Source organism: Hypanus sabinus, chromosome 31 (assembly GCF_030144855.1).
Source record: "Hypanus sabinus isolate sHypSab1 chromosome 31, sHypSab1.hap1, whole genome shotgun sequence".
Taxonomy (NCBI): domain Eukaryota; kingdom Metazoa; phylum Chordata; class Chondrichthyes; order Myliobatiformes; family Dasyatidae; genus Hypanus; species Hypanus sabinus.
Window position 1 is genome coordinate 16,932,938 of NC_082736.1, and position 25,228 is coordinate 16,958,165.

The 25,228-nt window shown below is 45.9% G+C and overlaps 4 protein-coding genes across 4 annotated transcripts in view; 2 read left to right on the top strand and 2 right to left on the bottom strand.

The window, feature by feature from the left end:
- Positions 1-17,254, bottom strand: part of LOC132383918 (histone H2AX-like) — a 35,937-nt gene extending 18,683 nt beyond the window's left edge. Inside the window, exon 1 of the mRNA XM_059955110.1 lies at positions 17,163-17,254. The gene's annotated coding sequence lies outside the window, so the exon portion shown is untranslated. The remainder of the gene's footprint in view (positions 1-17,162) is intronic.
- LOC132383922 (histone H4) lies at positions 10,093-14,847 on the top strand. The gene has a single exon (XM_059955115.1). It carries the CDS (start codon positions 14,513-14,515, stop codon positions 14,822-14,824), a length of 312 nt encoding a protein of 103 aa, XP_059811098.1. The 5' UTR covers positions 10,093-14,512; the 3' UTR covers positions 14,825-14,847.
- On the top strand, positions 15,499-15,909 carry LOC132383916 (histone H3). The gene has a single exon (XM_059955106.1). The coding sequence runs from the start codon at positions 15,499-15,501 to the stop codon at positions 15,907-15,909; it is 411 nt and encodes a 136-aa protein (XP_059811089.1).
- A 2,942-nt stretch (positions 17,255-20,196) lies between the features above and the next one.
- Positions 20,197-23,148, bottom strand: LOC132383689 (histone H2A-beta, sperm-like). Its single transcript, XM_059954881.1, has 2 exons — positions 22,846-23,148; positions 20,197-20,376 (listed from the first exon to the last, which is right to left on the bottom strand). Exons 1-2 carry the CDS (start codon positions 23,146-23,148, stop codon positions 20,197-20,199), a joined length of 483 nt encoding a protein of 160 aa, XP_059810864.1.
- Positions 23,149-25,228: the final 2,080 nt, after the last annotated feature.

The window sequence follows — 25,228 nt, forward strand, 5'->3', positions numbered from 1 at the left end:
CAGGTAAGACCAGGTGAAGGGCAAGGTGTTTTTTTGGGGGGAGGGGTGGTGATGTGAGATGCTAGAAGGAGATTGGTGTAAGACCATAAGACTTTGGGGCAGAATTAGGCCATTCAGCCCAGCGACTCTGCCATTTCATTACGGCTGATCCCAGATACCATTCAACCCCTTCTCGCCATTACCTTTGATGCACTGACCAATCAGGAAACTTTCAACCTCTGCTTTAAATATACCCACAGACTTGGCCTCCACCAGAGTCTGTGGCAGAGCATTCCACAGAATCACTACTCTCTGGCTAAAAAGAAATCCTCTTTACCTCCTATTTGAAAGGTTACCCCTCAATTTTGAGGCTGCGCCCTCTGGACCTGGCTATCCCCATGATAGGAAGGAGCCTCCCCATATCCACCTTATCCAGTCCTTTCAATATTCAGTAGGTTGCAATGTCATTCCCCCCACCACCCCACATTCTTCTGAGTTCCAGTGAGTACAGGCCTAAAGCTGCCAAATGCTCTTCCTGTGTTAGCCTTCATTCCCGGAGCCTCCTCTGGAATCTCTCCAATGCCAATGCATCCTTTCAGAGGTATGGGGTCCAAAGTTGTTGACAGTACTCCAAGTGTGGCCTCACTAGTGTCTTTTAAAGCCTCAGCATTATCTCCTTGCTTTTATGTTCTATTCCCTTTGAAATAAATGCCAACATTGCATTTGCCTTCTTTACCACAGACACAACCTGGAGACATTCTGGAGCTTTCACGAGGATCCTAAGTCCCTTTGTACCTCCAATGTTTGAACTTTCTACCCCATTTAGATGAGTATGCACTGTCGTTCATTTTACCAAAGTGCATTATCAGACATTACCCAGCACTGTATTCCATCTGCCATTTTCTTGGCCAATCTTCTGATTTATCTAATTCCTGCTGCAATTACATTGCTTCTGCAGCACAACCATCTATCTTTATATCATTCACAAGCTTAGCCACAAAATCATCAATTCCACTGTAAATCATTGACAAACAGTGTGGAAAGTAGTGGTCCCAATACTGACCACAGAAGAACACCACTGCACTGACCACCAACCAGCAATGGCCTCCTTTATTCCTACACACTGCCTCCTGCCTGTCAGCTATCCCTCTATCTCTGCTAGTATCTTCCCTGTAATGACATAGGATTTTGTTTTGTTATGCAGTGTCATGTGTGGCACCTTATCAAATGCCTTCTGAAAATCCAAGCAAATAACATTCACTGCCTCTCTTTTGTCCATCCAACTTTGTTGTTTACTTGAATTCTAAAAGAATTCCCAGGCATGTTTTTCCCTGGACAGAAACCATGCTGACTTTTACTTACTTTATCATTAGTGTCAGGATCGCAAAAACTCATGCTTACACTTTCCCAACCACTGAGGTAAGGCTAACTGATCTATAATTTCCTCTCTTTTCCCTTCCTCCCTTCATGAAGAGTGGAATGACATTTGGAATTTTTCAGTTCTCTGGACCTATGCCAGAATCAGGTAATTCTTGAAAGATCATGACTAATGCATCCTTTATCTCTTCAGCATGTTTCCTTGGGACTCTCAGTCCATCTGGTCCAGGTGACTTATCCATCTTAAGACCTTTGAGTTTGCCTGGCACTATTTCCTTTGCAAAAGCAATGGCACTCAGTCCTGCTCCCTGACACTCATGGACCTCTGGCATAGTGCTAGTGTCTTCCCACAGTGAAGGCTGGTATAAAGTACTCATTAAGTTCATCTGCCATTTATTTGTCCTCCATTACTCCCATATCAGCATGTTTCCTGTTGTCCAATATCAACTCTCACCTCCCTTTTACTCTTTACATTACTGAATAAAATCTTTTAATATCTTGCTTTATAGTATTGGCTTATTTACTCTCATTTTCTTTTCCCTTCTTCAGCTTTTTTTGTTGCCTTTTGTTGGATTTTGAAAGCTTTCCAATCATTGAACTTCTGCTGGTATCCTGCTCTAATCCACCTGCACAAGCTCCTCTTTCACTCCCTTTATTCCATTGCGATACTGATACATCTGACTTGTGCTTCTCCCTCTCAAATTACAGTATGAATTCAATTATATTATGAATACAGACTCCTAAGGGCTCCTGTACATTAAGCTCCCTAATAACATCTGGGTTATTTTACAGCACACAATCTAAGATAGACTTTCCCCTAGTAGACTCAAGTACAGGATGCTCTAAAAATCCATCACGTAGTCATTTAATAAATTCCTTCTCTTGAGAAATGACACCAGCCTGATTTTTCCCAATCCAATTGCAATCTGGTCCCCTATTTAAATTGTGACATGCCTTTGTTCCAGTTCCCTTTACATTCTCAAATCCACACCTTGGCTACTATTTGATGGCCTATATATGATTCCCATAATGATCTTTTCCCCTTAGTTTCTTAACTCCTTCCACAAATATTCAACATCCTCTGACCTTGTCACCTCTTTCTACAGATGTAATTCCATCTGTTATCAACAGAGCCACACCACCGCCTATGCCATTCAACCTGCTCTCTCAATACGAAGTATATTCATTGATGTTCAGCTCCCAACTATGGCCTTCTTTCAACCATAACTCAGTGATGCCCACAACATCATACTGACCAACCTCAAATTTTGCCACAAGTATGTCCTACCTTTTCCCAAATACTCTGCATTTTTAAATACAGTACCTTCAGTCCTGTATTCTTCACTTGAAATTTGCCTCTGTTCTACAATTCAACCTTTTACTCTGTCTGCATTTGTACCAAATCAATGGCTTGTCCTTCCTTACTTTACTGTTATACCCATCAACTACTTGTAAACTTGCTCCCTCATCCTCAGCCCTGTCATACGTCGGGAAATCACTAGGGGCTTTCCACCGTTTGCTATCCTGTACCTCACCTGTCGCTAAGGATGATTTAAAAATCTCTGCCAGGGCCCCTGCAATTTCAGCACTTGCTAACTGCATAGTCTGCGGGAACACCTTATCAGGCCCCGGGGATCTGTCCACTTTAGTTTGCCTCAAGACAGCCAACACCTCTTCCTATGGAAGCTGGCTGGGGTCCATGACCTCATTGCTGCTTTGCCTCACTTCTACAGACTCTGAGTCTGTTTCCCGTATAAATACAGATGCAAAAATATCCTTTTAAGATCTCCCCCATGTCTTTTTGCTCAATGCATAGCTTGCCATTCTGATATTCAGAAGACCAATTATGTCCCTTGCCATCCTTTTGCTCTCATCATATCTGTAGAATCCCTTATGATTCTCATTCACCTTGTCTTCTACGGCAACCTCACGCCTTCTTTTAGTCCTGATTTCCTTCTTAAGAGTTCTGTTTCATTTCTTATACTCTGTTAGCACCTCATTTGTTCCTACCTATGTAAACCTGCTGCGGACCTCTTTATCTTCCTAAACAGGACCCCAATATCCCTTGAAAACCAAGGTTCTTCAAACTTAACAAGAGAAAATCTACAGATGCTGGAAATCCAAGCAACCCACACAAAATGCTGGAGGAATTCAGCAGTTCAGGCAACATCTATGGAAAAAGTACAGTTGTTTTTGTCGGTACGCGACCCTTTGGCAGAACTGGAAAAAAGATGAGTAGATTTAAAAGGTGGGGGGGGGGGAGTGGTGAGAGAAGCACAAGGGGATAGGTGAAACTGTGAGTAGGATGGATGGTACAGAGCTGGGAAGTTGATTAGTGAAAGAGATACAGGGCTGGAGAAGTGGGTGTCTGATAGGAGAGGGCAGAAGGCCATAGAAGAAAGAAAAAGATGGAAGGAGCACCGGAGGGAAACGATGAAAAGGGGAGGTGATTGATGAAGGAGGATGGGGGTACTACCAGAATTTTGAGAAATTGATGTTCATGCCATAAGATTGGAGGCTACCCAGGCAGAAAATAAGGTGTTGTTCCTCCAACCTGAGTATGGTCTCATCTTGGCAGTACAGGAGGCCATGGATTGACATATCGGAATGGGAATGGGAATTGGAATTAAAATGGGTGTCCACTGGGAAATCCCACATCTGGCAGATGTAGCAAAACAGTCTCTCAATCTACGTTGGTTCTCACTGATGTATTGGAGACCCCACCAGACACTGTATAATCCCAACAGACAGACAGGTGAAGTGTTGCCTCACCTGGAAGGGGCCATTTAGGGCCCTGAATGGCAGTGAGGGAGGAGGCGTAGGGGCAGTTGTAGCACTTGTTCCTCTTACAAGTACAAGTGCCAAGAGGGAGATCAGTGGGTAGGGACAAATGGTCAAGGGAGTCACGTGGGGGACTGAGCAATCCCTGAGGAAAGTTGGGGGAAAGGAATGTTGGGCTTGGTGGTGGGATCCCGTAGTAGATGGCCCAAGTTCTGGAGAATTATGTGCTGGATGCGGAGGCTGGAGGGGAGGTAGGTGAGGAGAAGAAGAGCCCTATCCCTGGTATGGTGGCGTGAGGATGGGGTAAGAGCAAACATGTGAGAAATGGAAGAGATGCTATTGAGGGCAGCGTTGATGAAGGAGGAAGGGAAGCCCCTTTCTTTGAAAAAGAAGGACATCTCGTTTGTTCTGGAATGAAAAGTCTCATCCTGAGAGCAGATGCGGCAGAGGCAGAACCTGTTCAATTTAACTTTTATTCTGACAGAGAATCTGCAAGAGGGTCTCTGTAAATAATCTATATCCTACTGTGTTTTTTGATCAATTTTCAAACTGTGTGCAGCTTCACCAGTCTTGGAGTCACCTGTAAGCTTGTAAAGCACCCATCTGCATTTTCACCCAGACATTGATATACATCACAAACAACATAATTTCCAGCATTAATCCTTGTGAAACACTACTAGACACGGATCACCAACCAGAATAACAGTCTTCCTACTCTACTCTGCCTTCTAAATCAAAATTTCAGTTCACCTTGGATCCCATAAATCTTTATCTTCAGAATCTGCTGAGCATGATGGTCCTTTTCAATTACCTTACCAAGGTCCATATCGATAATGTCCACTGTCTTGCCCTCATCAAGCAGTGATATTACCCCCTCAGAAATGCCTGCACAGAGCCAGGTTAACTGTAGGCCATGGTCGTGAAATATGCATAAAACCTGTTACTCCGTATCCTCCCCAGTATCTTCCCTACCACTGACGTGAGGCTCCCTTTTCTATACTTTCATGGATTCTCACTATTTCCCTTCTTGATGAAGGCACAGAATTTGTTACACCCATTCCTGTGGGACCTCACATGTAACTAGTGATGCCACAAAGTTCCTTGTCAAATCCCCAACAATATCCTCACTTGCTTCTTTCACTACTGTAGGATATAAGTCATCAGGTCTGGAGTGTTATCCACCATAATGCTTTTCAGAAGACCTCCTCCTTAACCTCAGCATGTTTCTCACGTTCACATGTCCCACTCTGTTTTCACTCATTTCGTGGCTCAGCCACTTGCTTCAACTCCAACCACAACATTCCTCCTTTCACCTTGAGTGGACCTTTTCAATATCTTGTTATTCTCATTTTTTTAATATAAATCAAAAAGTTCCTGAAATTATCTTTGGCATTGCTCATTAAGGGCATTTTGTGGCCCCTTTATGGCCTTTCCTATCACCTGCTTCAGCAGAAGGAGCTAGATAGATATCTGATGGATAGGGCTTTCAAGAAGGAGCTAGATAGATATCTGATGGATAGCGGAATCAAGGGATATGGGGATAAGGCAGGGACTGGGTATTGATAGTGAATGATCAGCCATGATCTCAGAATGGCGGTGCAGACTCTTCTAAGATAATACCTCCATACAAGGTCTGATCTTATTTTCACTCATAACTAGCTAAAAAACTAACATGTGATCACTGTTCCCAAAATGTTCACTGACTGTCAGCTGTTACCTGGCCTGGGCCATTTCCCAAAACTAATTCCGTATGTTCTCTCCTCTGTCTGGGTTCTGTACATAATGTTTCATACACTCCTCGGATTCACTGAATAAATCTTCCGCATTTAAGTATTGAGGAAGATCCAATCAATTCTAGGGAAGAAAATGGCCCCCACTGTGACAACCCTGTTGTTCTGCACCACTCCATGAGCACAAACATATCCATGCCTCTGCCCCTGGTGGTTATTGGGGGGCCAATATGATAATCCCATCAGTGTAACTGCAAATTACCTCTTTAAATGAGCCCTACAGTTTGTTGTGACACTCCCAGTCGGGTAGCCTCTGCACCTTTTAACCCCCGTCCCACCCGCACTCATGTGTAAAACAATGTCCGTCCAACAACATAATGTTGAAATAATCTCATTTCAGCGTATCAGTCCCACCATGTTTATTAGCCTGCCCTTTGGTCTGTTACTTCTCAAGCGGTCTTGTCATATATTCTTTCTCAACCCTCCCACATACTGTGGTTCCCATTCCCCTGCGACTCTCGTCCAAACTTTGCCATGACCCTTGTACCAGAATCCCCAACCACCTCGCACCAGCTCCTCAGCTACCCTTTTATGTGACAGTTTTTATTATTTTACCTGCGACCCAGAAGAACAATTGTTCTAATGAATTAACCCTCTCATCACTGGACACTCACCCACCAGCTACTGTGTGTGAGGGCGCTCGCACTAGTCATGGGGCCAGGGAGGGACACACCGAGCTCCTCGGGGATTTGTAGAATGGAAAAGCACTTCCTATAATTTAAAGCAGCAAATTCCTAGAACTACTTCAGTGGTGCATGAGGGAGTTTTGTTTTCTCTCTCTGGAGTGTTGTGTGTCGGATAAATAGGACGCACAAAGCAGCTGCGCAGGTTGACTCTGTGGTTAAGAAGGCGTACGGTGTATTGGCCTTCATCAAACATGGAATTGAATTTAGGAGCCGAGAGATAATGTTGCAGCTGTATAGGACCCTGGTAAGACGCCACTTGGAGTACTGTGCTCAGTTCTGGTCGCCTCACTACAGGAAGGATGTGGAAGCCATAGAAAGGGTGCAGAGGAGATTTACAAGGCTGTTGCCTGGATTGGGGAGCATGCCTTATAAGAATAAGTTGAGTGAACTCTGCCTTTTCTCCTTGGAGCGATGGAGGATGAGAGGTGACGTGATAGAGGTGTATAAGATGATGAGAGGCATTGATCGTGTGGATACTCAGAGGCTTTTTCCCAGGGCTGAAATGGTTACAAGAGGACACAGGTTTAAGGTGCTGAGGAGATGTCAGGGGTAAGTTTTTTACTCAGTGGTGAGTGCGTGGAATGGGCTGCCGGCAATGATGGTGGAGGGGGATGGGTTCTTTTAAGAGACTTTTAGACAGGTATATGGAGCTTAGTAATATAGAGGGCTACGGGTAAGCCTAGTAATCCCTAATGTAGGGACATGTTCGGCACAACTTTGTGGACGGAAGGGCCTGTATTGTGCGGTAGGTTTTCTATGTTTCTATCTTTCTAAAAACACTTCTTATAATTTAGAAGCAGGAGAATCCCCAGAATCATTCACGTGGTATGTCAGAGAGAGTTTGTCCGGAGCGCTGTGTTGCGGAGAAACCATTGGAAATTGTTGGGTGTGGTAACGTGAAGGCCGAGCTAGACGATCAGAGGCCGCTCTTGGCTCTGTCAGTCACTCTGACTCTGTCTCCTCCCCTCCCCGCCTCACCAGTCACTAACATCAGATCACAAAACAACCCTCTGCCAACACTCTGTCTCTGCGTGCAAAGCCAATTCTGTATACAGCTTACAAAATGGCCTGACTGAGGCCCATATGAACCACATCACTAAACCTTGTCTGCTGACCTGGGTGAGGGTGTTTAGGACCAATGAACTGGTCTGTGTCTGCAGGGATGACCACTTTGACCACATAGTTATACACGATAATGAGAGGCACTGATCGTGTGGATAGTCAGAGGCTTTTCCCCAGGGCCAAAATGGCTAGCACGAGAGGGCATAGTTTTAAGCTGCTTGGAAGTAGGTACAGAGGAGATGTCGGGTAAGTTTTTTTTAACGCAGAGATTGGTGACTGTGTGGATTGGGCTGCCAGCGGTGATGGTGGAGGCGGGAACGATAGGGTATTTTAAGAGACTCCTGGATGGCTACATTGAGCTTAGAAAAATAGAGGGCTATGTATACAGTGTTACATACCCCGTAACTGGGTCACTTACCAGCAAAGATAGAGAGGTCTTTTGAATTCTGATGGTACTATTTTTAACACTATTTATTGATAAAAATACACAAAAATAATATCAATGCAAACATACAGATAATATACGTTGTCAATACTAAATCTAAAAGCGCGGGTATAATAATAATCAATAAGAAATAGCTCTATCGTTGTCTAGGGGATAATGTATTGTGCGATGGAAATATAAAAGTCACTGAAGTTCATTCAAGCTGCAGCTTTTGATTGGAGAGAGAGGGACGGATTAAAACTTGCCCATTCCTTTTATGATGTCGATCCTTCGAGAGTCGTTGGGGCTGATTTCTCCTTTGTTGTTAGCTAAAGCCGTTCTTCTGTGGCAAGGCCCACCAATTCCGAGGCAAATGGAAAAGGACGCACGTGGCTTTCCACCGGCTTTCGCTATTACGCTGTTACAGGATTTCTAGCATTTCTTCTGGTACGTCTGAGGGGCTGTTCCCTCAGACCCTCTTTTATCCCCACTCACGGGGTCTCAGATGTCAATCAGGGTGGAGGGATGCCTCCCCTGAACCAGCCCACTTTTGGTCAATCCCTGAGGGCTTCGAATAGATAGCACTGTACTCAATACACAATTCCGTCTCCAAGAGACAATGGCCATTTCCCGTAGCTTTGTATCGCCGAGGGGCCAAGACATTCCAAACGTCTCTCTCTCATTTCCTGGGTCTCCTGACCTGAATTAATATCGATCTTGCGATTCTCAAAAAGGAGGGGGTGCAGGCGTAACACCCCCTTTCTTCAACGCGTTTTGTACCATCGGAAAAAAACGAAGTAATACAGTCTTACAGGATTTTAGAATCTGACACAATACTAAAGTTTTTTTTTTCCACAGAGTAATACAGTTATACATTCAATTCAGCATCTAAACAGTTACCGATTACATTGTGACTTCCTTTAATATCTTAACATCTTGTACCTTACTAAAGTCTTGTAGCATCAGACTTCAATTTAATAACCACCTATTTTTCTTTTAGTTCTTATTTTTCCTTAGCAAACAAAAACTAAAGAGTTGTGATCTTAGCTTATGGGTATACTACAAAAGTTCATGCAAATACTAATCTTTATGTTGCTTTCAAACATAACAGGCAGGCTTCCATGGGGTTGTCTTTATTATTCACATGCTTTGTCGAAATCCCGTAAAACCAGCTTCTGCTATTTAAAAATGGCGTCCCCATTAACCCTCACCTCTTTTCCGGTTAATTCCCATGTGGGGAGCTTGTGCACCCTGGCGAAATAGGCTTTCGCCAACTCCTTCCATAGGAGTTATTTTATCAACAATGTGTTCCAAACTTAGACCATTTCCCGAATTTCCACCCAATTCTTTCATTTTATGCAAGTTGCTAGTTTTCTCTTCGGGACCCTGGAGGCTATTAGTATTCAGTTTAAACTCTGTTCAAACAGCATTTCAAATTCTGCCTTTTCACACCACACTCTGGAATAACAATAGCGTGTGGGGCCCCGTTACCTTCCAACTCAACCTGTAATTGATTCACAGGCCTTGTTGTACCAGGCCATTATCTCTGTAGCCTGGTTGCTGCTTTTGATATCAGTCCAGCCTTTAAATTTTCTTCCTTCAATTTGGGAACGACATATTTCCCTTTTCCTTCAATAATAATATTCATCTCCCCACCTTTGATCTCCTCACTAACTTTTAACACACCTTCGAGAATAAACACCTGGGAACTCTCACTTCCCACTATTACCAAGGTTAACCCTTTCTTCACTGAACCAAATCTATCTGACCCACAAGGACTGCATTCCTTTTCAACTGAATCAAATACCTCAGACTTCTTCTGTACCACGTGCATCCACATCTTGGACACACTCAAATGGGACATTCGCCTCTTCCAGGCTTTCAATACCCGTACCCGGTCCAAATTCTAAATTCCCCTGATTCTCCCAGCTTCTCTCTGGGCAACTCCCTTCCGGAGTAAACTCAACCCCGTGGGCTGACTTCTTCAAGGTAAGGGCACCTTTTTCATCTAGGATTGCCCTCATTTCATTATTGGGAACACCTTTAGAATTGTCCACTTCTTCAAACAGTTCTGCCAAACCAGACAGATCATCCATGACCAACCCTGCACTTTTAACAGCTTTATCTGTTTCTCATCTTTACTTTGTGCCTCTCGAACTTTTCTCCTCGCTAAGGGCAGGTCTACCTCCTCTCCCTTACTCTCTTTCACTTTACTACTCTTAGTTTTACCACACTCTAAACCCTCGTGGTACAGGGCCGGTAAAAACGTCTCCGCCAAATCGATACTGGCCGGATTTAGAATGCTCTCATTCTCAGCTGCCTTTCTCGACATGCTGCGAGTGATCATTACCTTACCACCGGCTAATTCATTACCCAGAAGGACGTCCGCGTTAGTTCTTGGGAATTCTGATCACACCCCCATTTCAACTAGCTCACAATTCATAATGATCTTATGCAAGGGCACCATTTCCATCCCTTTTCCTATTCCTTTCACAGCTACCATTCCCGTCTTGCGACAAAAATCTAGTACCTTACAGCTAATTAATGACAGTTCAGCGCCCGTGTCTCTCCAGATCCGCACGGGAACCGGTGGGTCTCCCTCTCTCACAGACATGGTTCCGTTTGACATACAAGTCTCAGACCCTTCTCGTACTCTGTCTACCCGGGGAACTCTTGTCGATTTACTGATTACCACGGCACATCCGATAGGGACTGCTGCTTTCCCTTTTCCTGTCTCCTTCCTCAGAGCAAAGCACCGAGATGCAATATGTCCCCCCTTTCCACAATTAAAACAAGCCAAGCCCAGAAATCTCTGGCCGTCTTGCCTCTCCCCCTCAATCTTACCACTAGCTCCCGGCAGGACCTCTGCCTCAGCCGGCGGGCTTTCTCTATCGTTCCCACGGTATCTCTGGGAATTTTTATTCGAGGAAAACTTTGTCTTGTGGTTTAGGGCATATTCATCTGCGAACCTAGCAAATTCGGAGATGGACTTATTTGGCTCCTCATTCAAATACATCAGGATATCCTCCAAAACACAACCTTTAAATTCCTCAATCAGAATTAACTCCCTGAGACGCCAAAAATCCTCTCCCACTATTTCTGCCGTGCTCCAACGATCCACGAGCACACCCTTCTCATAGGCAAACTTGGTATACGTCTGATTCCACCCTTTCTTTAAATTTCTGAACTTTTGTTTATACGCTTCAGGTACCAATTCATAACTCCGGAGAATGGCCGCTTTTACTTTGTCATAATTCTCCGTCTCTTCCTCCTCCATGGACAACGCCGTATATGCTCGTTGTGCCTTCCCTTTTCACACACTTTGTAACAGCGCCACCCACTGATCTCTGGGCCACTTTTGATTCACTGCCACCTTCTCAAAAAGCAAGAAATAACTATCAACATCTGTCTCCTCGAACTGAGGTACTAACCTCAACTCCCGACTGACATTAAACTGCTCTTCTCGGTCTGACCCTTGATCTCTTCGCTCTTGCCTTAACTTCTCCATCTCCAAGTCATGTTTCCTCTGTTTCTCTGCCTCCCTCTCCTTCTCAGCTCTTTCCTTTTCTTTCTCAGCTCTCTCTCTCTCCTTTTCAGCTGCTTCCAGCTGTTTCAACTGAATTTCATGCTCCCTTTGTTTCTCGGCCCGATCCTGCTCCATTTTCACCTCTAATTCCTTTAGCTGGAGCTCATGTTCCCGTTTCACCTCTAACTCCTTTAGCTGGAGCGCATGCTCCCTTTGTTTGACAGCCCTTTCTTTCTCTCTCTCGGCTCTTTCTTTCTCCTAGTCAGCAGCTTCCAGCTGCTTTAACTTAATTGCATGTTCCAACCTTAATTTCTCCAACTCTAACTGAGCCATCCCACGAGCTGGTACCTTTTCAGGGATGTTTTCCAATACCTCAGCTGCAAACACATTCTTCCCACTATAATACTGAGTTATTGCCCTTCGCACCTCCTGCTTTTTCATGAAGAACCTCACCTCTGTGAGGTTTAGCCCTTTCGCCAGATTTATCAAGTCCGATTTGGTGGCCGCCTCTAGCGCCTCCAGAGTCGGGTTTTCTATAAATTCATCCACGTCCATCTTTGCTGGTTTCCCGTCTGGCTACCCGCGTAACCAGATCCAAGTTTGGACTTATAAGACTGATTCACTGGCCTCCCAATTTGGTGTCAAATCTCAAAACGAGAACTCCAATTGTTACGTACCCCGTAACTGGGTCACTTACCAGCAAAGATAGAGAGGTCCGTTGAAGTCTGCTGGTACTATTTTTAACTGTATTTATTGATAAAAATACACAAAAATAATATCAGTGCAAACATACAGATAATATACGTCATCAATACTAAATCTAAAAGCGCGGGTATAATAATAATCAATAAGAAATAGCTCTATTGTTGTCTCGGGGATAATGTATTGTGCGATGGAAATATAAAAGTCACTGAAGTTCATTCAAGATGCAGTTTTTGGTTGGAGAGAGAGACGGATTAAAACTTGCCCATTCCTTTTATGATGTCGATCCTTCGAGAGTCGTTGGGGCTGATTTCTCCTTTGTTGTTAGCTAAAGCCGTTCCTCTGTGGCAAGGCCCACCAATTCCGAGGCAAATGGAAAAGGACGCACGTGGCTTTCCACCGGCTTTCGCTATTACGCTGTTACAGGATTTCTAGCGTTTCTTCTGGTGCGTCTGAGGGGCTGTTCCCACAGACCCTCTTTTATCCCCACTCACGGGGGTCTCAGATGTCAATCAGGGTGGAGGGATGCCTCCCCTCAACCAGCCCACTTTTGGTCATTCCCTGAGGGTTTTGAATAAATATTGTGTACGCAATACACAATTCCGTCTCCAAGAGACAATGGCCGTTTCCTGTAGCACCGAGGGGCTAAGACATTCCAAACGTCTCTCTCTCATTTCCTGGGTCTCCTGACCTGAATTAATAGCAAACTTGTGATTCTCAAAAAGGAGCGGCCGCAGGCGTAACAACAGCCTAGGTAGTTCTAAGGTAGGGACACGTACAGCACAGCTTTGTGGGCCAAAGGGCCTGTATTGTGCTGTCGGGTTTCTATGAGTTACTCAAATAGTAACTCCAAATAGGAGGAAAAATAAGTAAATACGGAAGAAATAACAGATACAGAAACCTGCAGATTCTGTACACTGAAGCAAAAGCAGAAAACAAAAATCCCCAGATCTGGTAGTTCATCAACCTTCCCAGCAAAACGTTTTAAACTGTAACAAAGCAAGGAGTAATTGCAAACTTCCAAAAGTTTCGACTGAGTTGTGAAGGCGGTGAGGATTCTGCAAAGGGGTAGATACCGGTGATGTGATCGAACACAGGTCTGGCAGCTGGGAGATTGTGGGGGAGGGAGGGTGTGAACTTGTACATTTTGGCAGCAAAAATATATAATACAGAACATTTTCTAAATGTTCAGAGAGAACAGGACCTGGCAGTTCAGAGGGAACTTGGGTCCTGGTGCTCCAGATGGAATTTGGAATGCGAACAGGGGGTATCTGAAGAAGGGTTTTGGCCTAAAACGTTAACTCTGTTTCTCTGACCACGGGCACTGCCTGACCTGCTGCGTGTTTCCAGCTGTCTCCGTTTTCCTGGAAACTCAGAGTTCGGACTTTATTCCCTGGAGCGTCGGAGAATGAGGGGAGACCTGATAGAGGTATATGATGGGTATAAATAGAGTGAATGCAAGCAGACTTTTTAAACTGAGGCTAGGGGAGAAAAAATACAGACGACATGGGTTAAGGGTGAAGGAGCAAAAGTTTAAAGTGATCATGGGGGGGGGGCTTCTTCACACAGAGTGGTGGGAGTGTGCAATGAGCTGCCAGATGAAGTGGTATATGCGGGCTCACTTTTAACAGTGAATGCGGCTGAAAAACTTAGACAGGCACATGAATGAGAGGTGTATGGAGGGATATGGGCCAGGTGCATGTTAGTGGGACTAGGCAGAAGAATGGTTCGGCACAGCCAAGAAGGGCCAGAAGGCCTGTTTCTGTGCGGTAATGTTCTATGCTTCCCGTCCTCGCAATTGTCCCCTGGTTCAGAATTTCATCATTTAATTTTCGGAGAATTGAACAGAAATTTAAAGAGATTATGTGCCAGTTCTACAGCGAGCTATGTGTTAACGTTACAGACTGGCCTTCGATATTGAAGCTGTGTATCTGAAGGTTTTTCCGAGCGCTTTGTTTCTGCTCTGTTGCGGATAAACCGTTGGAAATTGGCGGGTGTGGTAAAGTGAAGGTGGAGCTGGACGATGAGAGGCCGCTCTCGGCTCTGTCCGTCACTCTGACTCTGTCTCCTCCCCTCCCCGCCTCTGTCTCTCTGCGCGTTTCTCGGGCAGGTCGGGGCGCTGTGTATAAAAGGAGACATCAGCACTCGGTTTGTCACTGAGCAGCGGCTAGAGTGAAGCAGCGTCATGTCTGGCAGAGGGAAAGGAGGAAAAGGACTGGGGAAAGGCGGAGCCAAGCGGCACCGTAAAGTGCTCCGTGATAACATCCAGGGCATCACCAAACCGGCCATCCGGCGTCTGGCTCGCCGTGGCGGCGTCAAGCGGATCTCGGGTCTGATCTACGAGGAGACCCGTGGGGTGCTGAAGGTTTTCCTGGAGAATGTGATCCGGGATGCGGTCACCTACACTGAACACGCCAAGCGCAAGACGGTCACTGCCATGGATGTGGTGTACGCTCTGAAACGCCAGGGCCGCACTCTCTATGGCTTCGGCGGCTGAAAAACTCCCACTTCCTCCCGAGCACAACACAAAGGCTTTTCTAAGAGCCACCCACCGCCTCACAGAGGGAGCTATGTCCAAACTTAGGTTATATATTATTTTTCTTGTATAAATAATAAATTGTGTTAAACATTTGTATACAGTTTCATTGGACGTGCTTAAAATGCATGCGATTCTGCCTTTCAGGTGATGCCCGCAAAACCTCATTGAATGAATTAAAATTAAAATCGATCTTAATCTTCTTTGCCGTCACGAACAGAAATCAGTTCACTCCGAGAAGTATTCCAGTAGTTATGCATATATTCAAATTTTTGCATTTATTAAATGGAACTGAAAGCGAATAATCCGTGATTTAATTAATTGGGGAAAAGCATTTTCAAACACGGTTGCTGGTAATTTGAAAGTAATTCGGCGCCAATCACACTCTATTCTGATTGGCTATAATCAGACAGGTTCCAAAGTCAGACGCAATTTAATAATCGCTGCGAGGCTGCGGGTGATGAGTGAAGAACTGAACCAATAGCAACAACCGGACTCCGTTAATAGACTCCTGATGTTTAGCCAATCGGATGCAATGGGGCGGCCCTACTCTAAGAGTATAAAAGGCTGTCCTGGAGCCCGTTTCGTCTATTTTGTTCCTGTATTTCAGTCTGTGTTCTCACTCTTGAAGCAGAATGGCCCGCACCAAGCAGACAGCGCGCAAATCGACTGGCGGAAAAGCTCCTCGCAAACAGTTGGCGACCAAAGCGGCGCGGAAGAGCGCTCCTGCCACCGGCGGAGTGAAGAAGCCTCATCGCTACCGGCCCGGCACCGTGGCTCTGAGGGAGATCCGGCGCTACCAGAAATCCACCGAGCTGCTCATCCGCAAACTTCCCTTCCAGCGCCTGGTCCGGGAGATCGCTCAGGACTTCAAAACCGATCTGCGTTTCCAGAGCTCGGCCGTCATGGCCCTGCAGGAGGCAAGTGAGGCTTACCTGGTCGGGCTCTTTGAGGACACTAACCTGTGCGCCATCCACGCCAAGCGAGTCACCATTATGCCCAAGGACATCCAGTTGGCCCGCCGCATCCGCGGGGAGCGCGCCTAAGCCCAGCCTACACACCAAATACAAGAAAAGGCTCTTTTAAGAGCCACTACCACGGCAAAGGAAAGGGCTGCCAAATATTGTACATGTTTGGTGTTGGTGTTTTGTGCAAGTAAACTAGTATTTTGTAGCTGGGACCTGAATGAAGCTCAGTCGGCAATGCCACCGCGTAGCTTATCATATATCCTCCCGCTGCAGATATCTCTCTCTCAACACGCTCCCTCCCCTCTCGCATCGGTTTCAGCAGTTCTTAAAAGGTTCTTTTAAGAGCCACTATCGCGGCAGAGGAAAGGGCTATCAGTTCCTGCTTATTATTGTGGCGATGTACAATATCCCTCGGACATCCTCCTGAGGTGTCAATGTTTAATGGCTCTGTTCAGTTCTGCAAACAAATTCCAACACTCACGTCAGGTTAATGGAGCGAATAACCGGAGGTGAACGCAATCTCTCCCCATCAGCATCTCTACTGATCATTCATTTCTCCCACACACCAGCCAGGTACAGTTTGTGCGGCCGCTACCGTTTTCTTTGTTTTGCACAATGGGCATTCGTTCGAGCCTGGCTGTCCGTGGACCGCGAATGTTCCCCTCCTCCCCCAGAAAAGAGCGACCTCTCATCTTCCAGCTCCGCCTCCATTTTGTACAACCGCCAATTTCCAACGGTTTCGCGAAATACAACGATTTCCGCGATTTCTTAGACGCATAATGAAGGTCAGTCGGCAAAGCTACCGGGGGTTTATCATATTTCCTCCCCGTACAGTCCATCCCCAGAAAGGGATCCCTCCCTTAACCCTCTCCCGGGAGTCATCCGTTCGCGATCTACACAGCTGAATTGAATTTTCGGCTGTAAGGCGCGGAAACTCCGCAGGCCATCAGGCTGCTTAATTCATGCTGACGCAACTGTATTTCTGTTATATTACCCATCCTGTTGTGTATAATATTTATTAAAAATTACTATAAATTAGATATTTAGACGGATACATAAGGTAAAGATTTTGCTCCTCGTATCTCCGAACGATATAAGTAATAGGTCAATTCAATTCTGTCACTCCCCCGGGATGGGGGAGGAACCAGGCTTGCGACCATATCTATCACAAACCCCGAGTGAAACTCAGCTTGAACGTCCAGGTTTCACTTCTAAAACGGACTCGTCACGGCCGCACCGAGTGTTACCAATTTCTCGGTATTGTCGGAGAAAATCCCGCGGAAATCTCTATCACGGGAAACACAATATCCAGGTTCAGCTCTTTTACTTACAAGTGGTGGATTCTCAATTCACTTTTTGACTGCTGTCTTCTTGGGATTTCGGCTTCTTGGCCGCCTTCGTCTTCGGGGCTGCTGCGGCTTTCTTTGGGCTTTTGGGCTTCGGCGCCACTTTCTTAGCCGCAGGTTTCTTAGCTGCCGCTTTCTTAGCCGCAGGTTTCTTAGCTGCCGCTTTCTTAGCCGATGGTTTCTTAGCCGCGGGTTTCTTACCTCCCGCTTTTTTAGCCGCTTTCCAGTTCCCATCTTGATCTGGGGGCGACGTTTCACCAGATCGACACCGCTGCCGGCCAGAGGACATACCCTTCCTATCGCGACAACCCGCCACGATCTTATCGATCTGTTCGCTCAGCGTGGGACCGGTTGGTTTGCTCCGGGCAGCCGCCTTCTTCTTGGGAGTCTTCTTTGCGGCGGCGGGTGCGGCTGGAGGAGCCGTTTCGGCGGGTGCTGTCTCGGTCATGTTGGCGACTCTGATAAATCCTTCTCACAATCAGAACTGAATGAGAAATGAAGCGAAAGGCGGCGGCACAGAGCAATTTAAAGGCAGCGAGCGGACGGGGCGGAGACATCCTGCTTTCAGCTCCAGGCAGCTTCATTTTTCTGTGTTTCTCTCTCCTCAAAAACTCGCTGATTCTAATTAAAATCGGACACTGCGGAAACTCGGACTAGTCCCCGTCCGTCACTGAGGCCGGAATGTTCGCTGGAAGGAAAGTTTAATCGGCATTAAAGGCAACACTTATTATTTTAACCAGTTTCGTTACTGCAATGCCCATGTTCTTTTTCCGGATCTTTGACTTGTTCTCTGTTTCTCGGCTGAAATATTTAAACTAATTAAAACTCTGCGGTTAATTCCGTCTTCAGGACTGAGCTGGGGAGTGAGGCGAGTCCGTAACAGAAAAATGTTTTCATTTCCTTCAGGGAGCGCTGGGACATCCGGCGATATGTTCGGACCCACAAACACAGTGACACTGGTCTAAGCCGCCCGCCCCTTTAAAGCACTCTCTGAATCAGCAAGTCAGGCAGCATCTATGGTGGGAATAAACAGTCGACATTTCGGGCTGAGACCCTTCATCAGGATTCTGGTGGGAGATGCTGCCTGACTTGTTGGGTTCCTCCAGCATTTTCTCCGCGTTGTTCGCGATTCCCAGAATCTCTCGGGTTGATGCTCACACAATGTTCACATCTGCACCTTCACTGTGGCCTCCAATCATTTACACCACTGCAACATAATGTACAAAAGGATATACTCAATTCCGTGACTAGTGAAGACCAGCATGTCAGACACACAGAATGCTGGTGGAACGCGGCAGGCCAGGCAGCATTTTGTGTGCGTTGCTTGAATTTCCAGCACCTGCACATTTCCTTGTGTGTTCGTGCCAGCATGTTAAACCCCGTTCTGCACCAGCCTGTCTGCCAGTGAGACTACTTCAATGAACTGCTTGTACACTTTACCCCTAAATCTATCCGGTCCAGTGCACTCCGTAATGACCGATCATTCATTGTGTAAATTCTACACTGGTTTGATTTTCGAATATGCACCGCCTCTCACTTACCTATATTGAATTGCATTTGCCACGCTGCGGTCCTCCTACCCAACCGATCAAGATCCCTCTTTAACCTGCGACTACCGTCTTCACTGTCAAGAACATGTACAAATCATTTATAATGAATGCCGAGGCTCCCAACTCCGGCCCCTGCGGCTTACCACTAATCACCAGCCTCCATTCTGTGAAAGAACCTTCAAGCACAACCCTCTGCTTCCTACATCCCAGACAACTTTGAATCCAGCTGACTAGCTCACCCTGTGTACAATGGGGCCTAACCTTCCAGACCAGGCTGCCATGTGAGACTTTTCCAAGGTCCATATAATAACACATATTTTTATCAAAAACTCAGAGATTTTCAAACCACAACTCCCAATGCACAAAGCCTTTCGACACCTAACCAGACTCTGGCTATTCAAATGCTGGGACATCGTGACTCAGAATCCTCTCCAGTAGCTTCCCCACTACTGATATCAGGAGACCTGCTTGTACTTCCCGGCTTGTCCTTGCAAATGACAGAACAACATTAGCCTCTTTCCATTTTTCATGACTTTCATTAGCGGTCTGAGGATTTTCACCTCAGCCTCCATGAAGTAATTGCTCAGGTCCCGAGGAGTTATCCCCCACCTAATGCATTGTATGGCTGCATGTCACACCTCATCTGCAAACTCACTCACCAAATTCACAACAATGTCAGAGAAATTGTTCACATCGATGACAAATGACAGTACCAGCAACGATCTCTGTCAATGTCACTGGTCAGAGGCCTCCAACCTGAATGACAAGCTGCCACGACCACCCTCGGTCTACTTCCACCAAGACGATTTTGTGATTCTGATGTTTAGCTGTGTTCATCTGACATTGGTGAGGACGAAGCTGTCCTAAAACATTCAGTGTGGGTTCAGGCTCCTGTACCTCTGGCCCAATGGTAGTAATAAAAAGGGGGCACCTCCTGGATGGTCCAGTGGACATGAACCTGACATGGGAAACTGGAAAGGGAAACTGAATCTATTTAATGTACTGGTGAAGCAGTTGGACTTGTAGATTTGATCAACAGGAGACACGGCCTTTCAGAAGAGAACAGCGACAGCCAGGTCTGTTGGCTCTGATGTACAGCAGGGGATGATGGAGTCAAGGAGATCTGTAGTCACTGGAATACTCCTGATGCCATGTACTGGTGAGGGCAGGAACAGGAGGACAGGGCAGACGGATGTGAGGATGAGGAGCTGGTACAGGAGGATGGGTTTAGGTTTCAGACCACTGGGATCTGTGCTGGGGCAGAGGTGAACAGTCGAAGTGAGACAGGCTGCACCTGAACTAAGCGGGTCAGTTGTGGGCAGATTTGTTAATGCATCACAGGAGGATTGAAATGATTCTGACAGTAGGTTGGGTACCAAAACAGTGGTGTGGCAGATGATATCCCTTTACTCTGCTGTGAGTGTGGCTCCTAAAAGAGCCTTTTGTTGTGTTTCGTGCAAAGGCCAGGTTTAAGCAGGCTCCCCGCAAAAGCATCGAGCCAGCTGGATGGTAACGGCACGGATGGCGCACAGGTTAGTGTCCTCGAAGAGACCCACCAGGTAAGCCTCGCTAGCTTCCTGCAGGACCCTGACGGTCGAGCTCTGGAAGTGCAGATTGGCTTTGCAGTCCTGAGCGATGTCCACCAGGTGCTGGAAAGCCGAGCATCCAGTTTCAGAGGGAGGTGCAGAGGGTCAGGCTCTGTAGCTATTTTATCAGGACTGTAGGAATGACGGTGTTAAATGCTGAGCTCTCGTCAACAAACAGCATCCTGACATAGGCATTCGCATTGCCCAGGTGATCCAATGCTGTCCGGAGAGCCATTGAGATTGCATTGACTGCAGACATATTGTATCGATAGGCAAATTGCAGTGGGTCCAGGTCCTTCCTGGGACAGGTGTTAATTCTATCCATGGCCAACCTCTCAAAGCATTTTGTAACTATAGATGTGAGAGCTACTGTACATTAGTTGTTGAGGCAACTCACACTAACCTTCTTGGGTACGGGAGCAGTTGTTGCCCTTTTGAAGCAGGTCAGAAATTCTGACTGTAGCTGTGAGATTGAAAATGTCTCTGACCACTTCCACCAGTAGGTTTTCAGAGCCTTACCAGGTATTCCGTCAGGCCCCGCTGCCCTGCGAGGGTTCAGCCTCTTGAAAGACAGCCTGATGTCAGCCTCCAAGACAGAGATCACAGGGTCACCAGACGCTGCACCTATCCTCATAGCTGTGGTTTTACTCTCCCTTTAAAAGCAAGCATAAAAGTGGTCAAGCTTATCTGGTTGTGAAGCATCACTGCCATTCATGCTGTTGGGTTTGCTTTGCAGGACGTAATGGCTGGAAAACCTGCCAGAGTTGACGTGCATCTGATGTAGAGAATGTTGGAAATTCTTTACTCCGGTGGGCATGAAGTCTGGATCAATGGAGGGGTTTAAAGATGAGGGGGTAGCATCGTAGTTAGTGCAGTGGTTACAGTACCAGCGACCTGGGTTTAATTCCCACTGTTGTCAGTCAGAAGTGCAGTTCTCATCTGAGGTTCACTGCCTGCTGGGGCTGTGGGAATGAATAAACAGGGCATTCAAAGGGGAATTTGTCAGATCCTCCAGTGTCAGGAATAGACTCAATGGGTCAGATGATCTCCTCTTGTGGTTCCAAACACTCCCCTCACCTCCAACCAATGTTTAAAGTCCATGGTCAACAAAGTTAGTTTGTGTAATAAAGACACTCTTCAGTAAAAGCAGTGATACTATTCCAAGCAAACTGAGCTGCCAGTGCACAGCACCGGCCAGTGAGGACACAGACCAGTGCAACACCCAGCTCTCTAATGGAGATTTAATAAAACACAATACTGATAACCCAGTGCTGGACAATCCAGCATTTCACTGTGACTCTGACCTTCAATCATCATTCCTCTATCTATGGTATTTCACTGTAAACATAACCTACAATCATCATTCCTCTATCTACGGTATTTTACTGTAAATATGACCTACAATCATCATTTCCCCATTTACACCATTTCACTGTAACTATGACCTACAATCATCATTTCTCTATCTACACCATTTCACTGTAAATATGACCTACAAACATCATTTCCCCATCTACTCCATTTCACTGTAACTATGACCAATAAACATCATTTCCCCATCTTCATAATTTTGTATACCTCTATCTAATCTCCCCACAACATTCTACATTCCAAGGAATAAAATCCTAACCTATTGATCTTTCCGGAGAAGTCAGGTCATTAAGTCGCAGGAACATCCTTGGAAATTTTCTCTGTACTCTTTCAAGCTTGTTTTCATCTTTCTTGTGGGTTACTGACCCACAATATTCCAAATATTCCAAACACAATATTCCAAGTTAGGCCTCACCAATGTCTTATCCAACTTGTACCATGTGCCTCAGCTCAGATGATTCTATCTATGTGTGATGCCACTTACTGGGAATTATGAATCTGTGTTCCCAGATCCCTCAGCTCCACTGCGCTTTTCAGTGCCTGACTGCTCATCATGTAAGACCTCCCTTGGTTTGTCCTCCCAAAGTGCAACACTTCACACTTGTCAGCATTAAATTCCAGCTGCTCCGTATCGTGATGCAAGCTTTGAGCATCTTCCCTATGTCACAACCCTCCAGCCAGAGAGGCAATCATCTACAACCACTCTCCAACCTAACGCCGAATCCAATTTACTACTTCATCTTGAATGCAAAGTGCCTGAAACTTCTTGACCAACCACCCATGAGACCTTGCTAAAGTCCATGTAGACTACATCCACTGCCTTGCATTCATCAACGTTCCTAGTAACATCCTCAAAAAATCTACAAGACTAGTAAGACATGATGTACCATGCACAAAGCTATATTAGTTATTCCCAATCAGTCCCTGTTATTCCAAATAATTATACCTATACTTGCTTAGAATACTTTCCAGTAAACTCCCCACAGCTGATGTTAGGCTCACTCGCCTACAATTCCTCAACTTATTCTCAGACAATTCCTTAAGCACCAGAGCTGCATCAGGGAGGATGTGGAAACAATAGAAAGGGCGCAGAGGAGATTTACAAGGATGTTAGCTGGATTAGGGAGCATGCCTTATGACACCGCCCTGAGCGATAGTCACCCCTCCCAGCAGCTTGTTGAGCTCCTCGTCATTACGGACGGCCAGCTGCAGGTGCTGGGGGATGATGCGGGTCTTCTTATTGTCCCGGGCCACGTTGCCCACCAATTCGAGGATTTCGGCTGTCAGATACTCGAGCACAGTAGCCAGATAGACCGGGGCTCCAGCTCCCACCCGCTCAGCATAGTTGCCCTTTCTTAGGAGTCTGTGAACCTGGCCGACCGGGAATTGCAGTCCAGCCCGAGACGAGTGAGATTTGGCCTTGGACCGAGCTTTGCCAACGCCGCTTTTTCCATGTCCAGACATTTCCACAATCACAGCAACTGCTAACTTCAAACGAGAAGGAAGGAATGTTTACCCCACCCCCAACTCGCCCTTTTTATATCTTCTTTGAGAATACAAACTCAAAAGTTTGTGATTGGCTCCAAGATATCGTTGACAAACGAGTTCATGATGCTCATGGCCTTGGAGGAGATGCCAGTATCGGGGTGAACCTGCTTCATCACTTTGTAGACGTAAATGGAGTAACTCTCCTTCCTCAGCCTCTTGCGTTTCTTCCCTGCCTTACCCGTTGGTTTGGGCAAAGCTTTCTTGGTGCCCTTCTTCGGAGAATGTGGAGTTCATTCTGTATCTGTCACTCTCTGGTAGTGTGAGAGTGTGGGGTTCATTCTGGCTCAGGCATTTTGTCTATCGGTTTCAGACCCGGAAATAAGCAGAACTGGCCGGGAGCCCGAATTAAAAGGCAGCGCCCAAAACAGTATGCTAATGAGGGATGGGAATGCTTTGGATTCCCAATGGGCATTTGAAGAACCGATTCATGCAGTCAAATCATTTGATTGCCTATCTGAAGGAACAGCACAACCAACCAGAACACTCTCCACTGTCCATTGTTTGTTTGGGTAACACCGTGGACTGGGAACTGGCAGTGATCTGGTGAGTTGCCGCTGCCGGTTAATTTGGCAGGAAGGAATTCTAAAATACAAAATGGGCATAAAGTACAGGTGCAGTTTTTGGCCATTCGACCTATGGTGTCTGCTAGAAAAGCAGATGGAATGAGAAAAACACACACTTGATAATATGAAACATTTACGTAATGAAACATAGCAGCAGGAGATCGAAGGTCCAATTGTCAGCATGAGAGACCCATTTCGGAGTGAGTGTGAAAGCCGTTTATTGTCATATGAAACTGGCTTCCAGCAGATTCAGAAAAACACAGTATCAGAGACACAACATTCACAAAATAAAAACTAATTTTACAGAATTATAAAGAAGCAACAAAATTTCAACAAGAGCCCATTGCAGTGTAAAATGGTCAAAGCGGTGCTACTGAGGTGGTGATGAGGGTTGTCCAGGTTTGTTAAACAACAGATTGTCTCTATCCGTCTGAATCTGGTACAGTGTGAGAGTGTGGGGTTCATTCTGTATCTGTCAGTCTCTGGTACAGTGTGAGAGTGTGGGGTTCATTCTGTTTCTGTCAGTCTCTGGTAGTGTGAGAGTGGGGGTTCATTCTGTATCTGTCAGTCTCTGGTACAGTGCGAGAGTGTAGGGTTCATTCTGTATCTGTCAGTCTCTGGTACAGTGTGAGAGTGTGGGGTTCATTCTGTATCTGTCACTCTCTGGTAGTGCAAGAGTGTGGGGTTCATTCTGTATCTGTCAGTCTCCGGTACTGTGAGGGAGTTGGACCTCACCCTGTATCTTCCAATCTCTCATGCAGTGTAAATGGATAAAATTCTTCCAGATTCATTCTTACAGTTGAACTCTTTGATTAAATCAAGTTTGCTTTTTAAATAAAATCGATGAGGCCACACTTAGCTTGGAAGAACAACATTTTCTGTCTGGGTAGCTTCAAACTGATAGCATGAACATCAAATTCTTAAACGTCTGGTAATGCCCCCCTCACCAATTCCCCTCCCATTTTTCTTCTCTCACCTTCACCACCCATCACCTCCCCCGTAAGCTCCTCCCACCTTTTCTTTCTTCCATGGCCTTCTATCTCTTTCACCAATCAACTTCCCAGCTCTTTACTTCATTCCTTCCTTTCAGGATTCACCTATCACCTTGTTTTCTTGCTCCCTTACCCCCACCTTTTAACTCTACTCCTTGTCTGTTTGTCTCTAGTCTTGCCAAATGTTTTTGGACCGAAACATTGACTGTATTTTTTGTCCTACAGCTGTTGCCTGGCCTGATGTGTTCCTTCAGCATTTTGTGTGTTGCTTGGATTTCCAGAAACTACAGATTTTCTCTTGTTTGTGACACAATGTTGTATATTGGTATCTCGGGGATGATGTATCTAGTTACATAGAACTACTCTGAATGGACTTTGCAGCAGAGCATCCAGAGCAATAAGACCAGACCATCGAATCCATATCTGGTCTTGTGATAAATA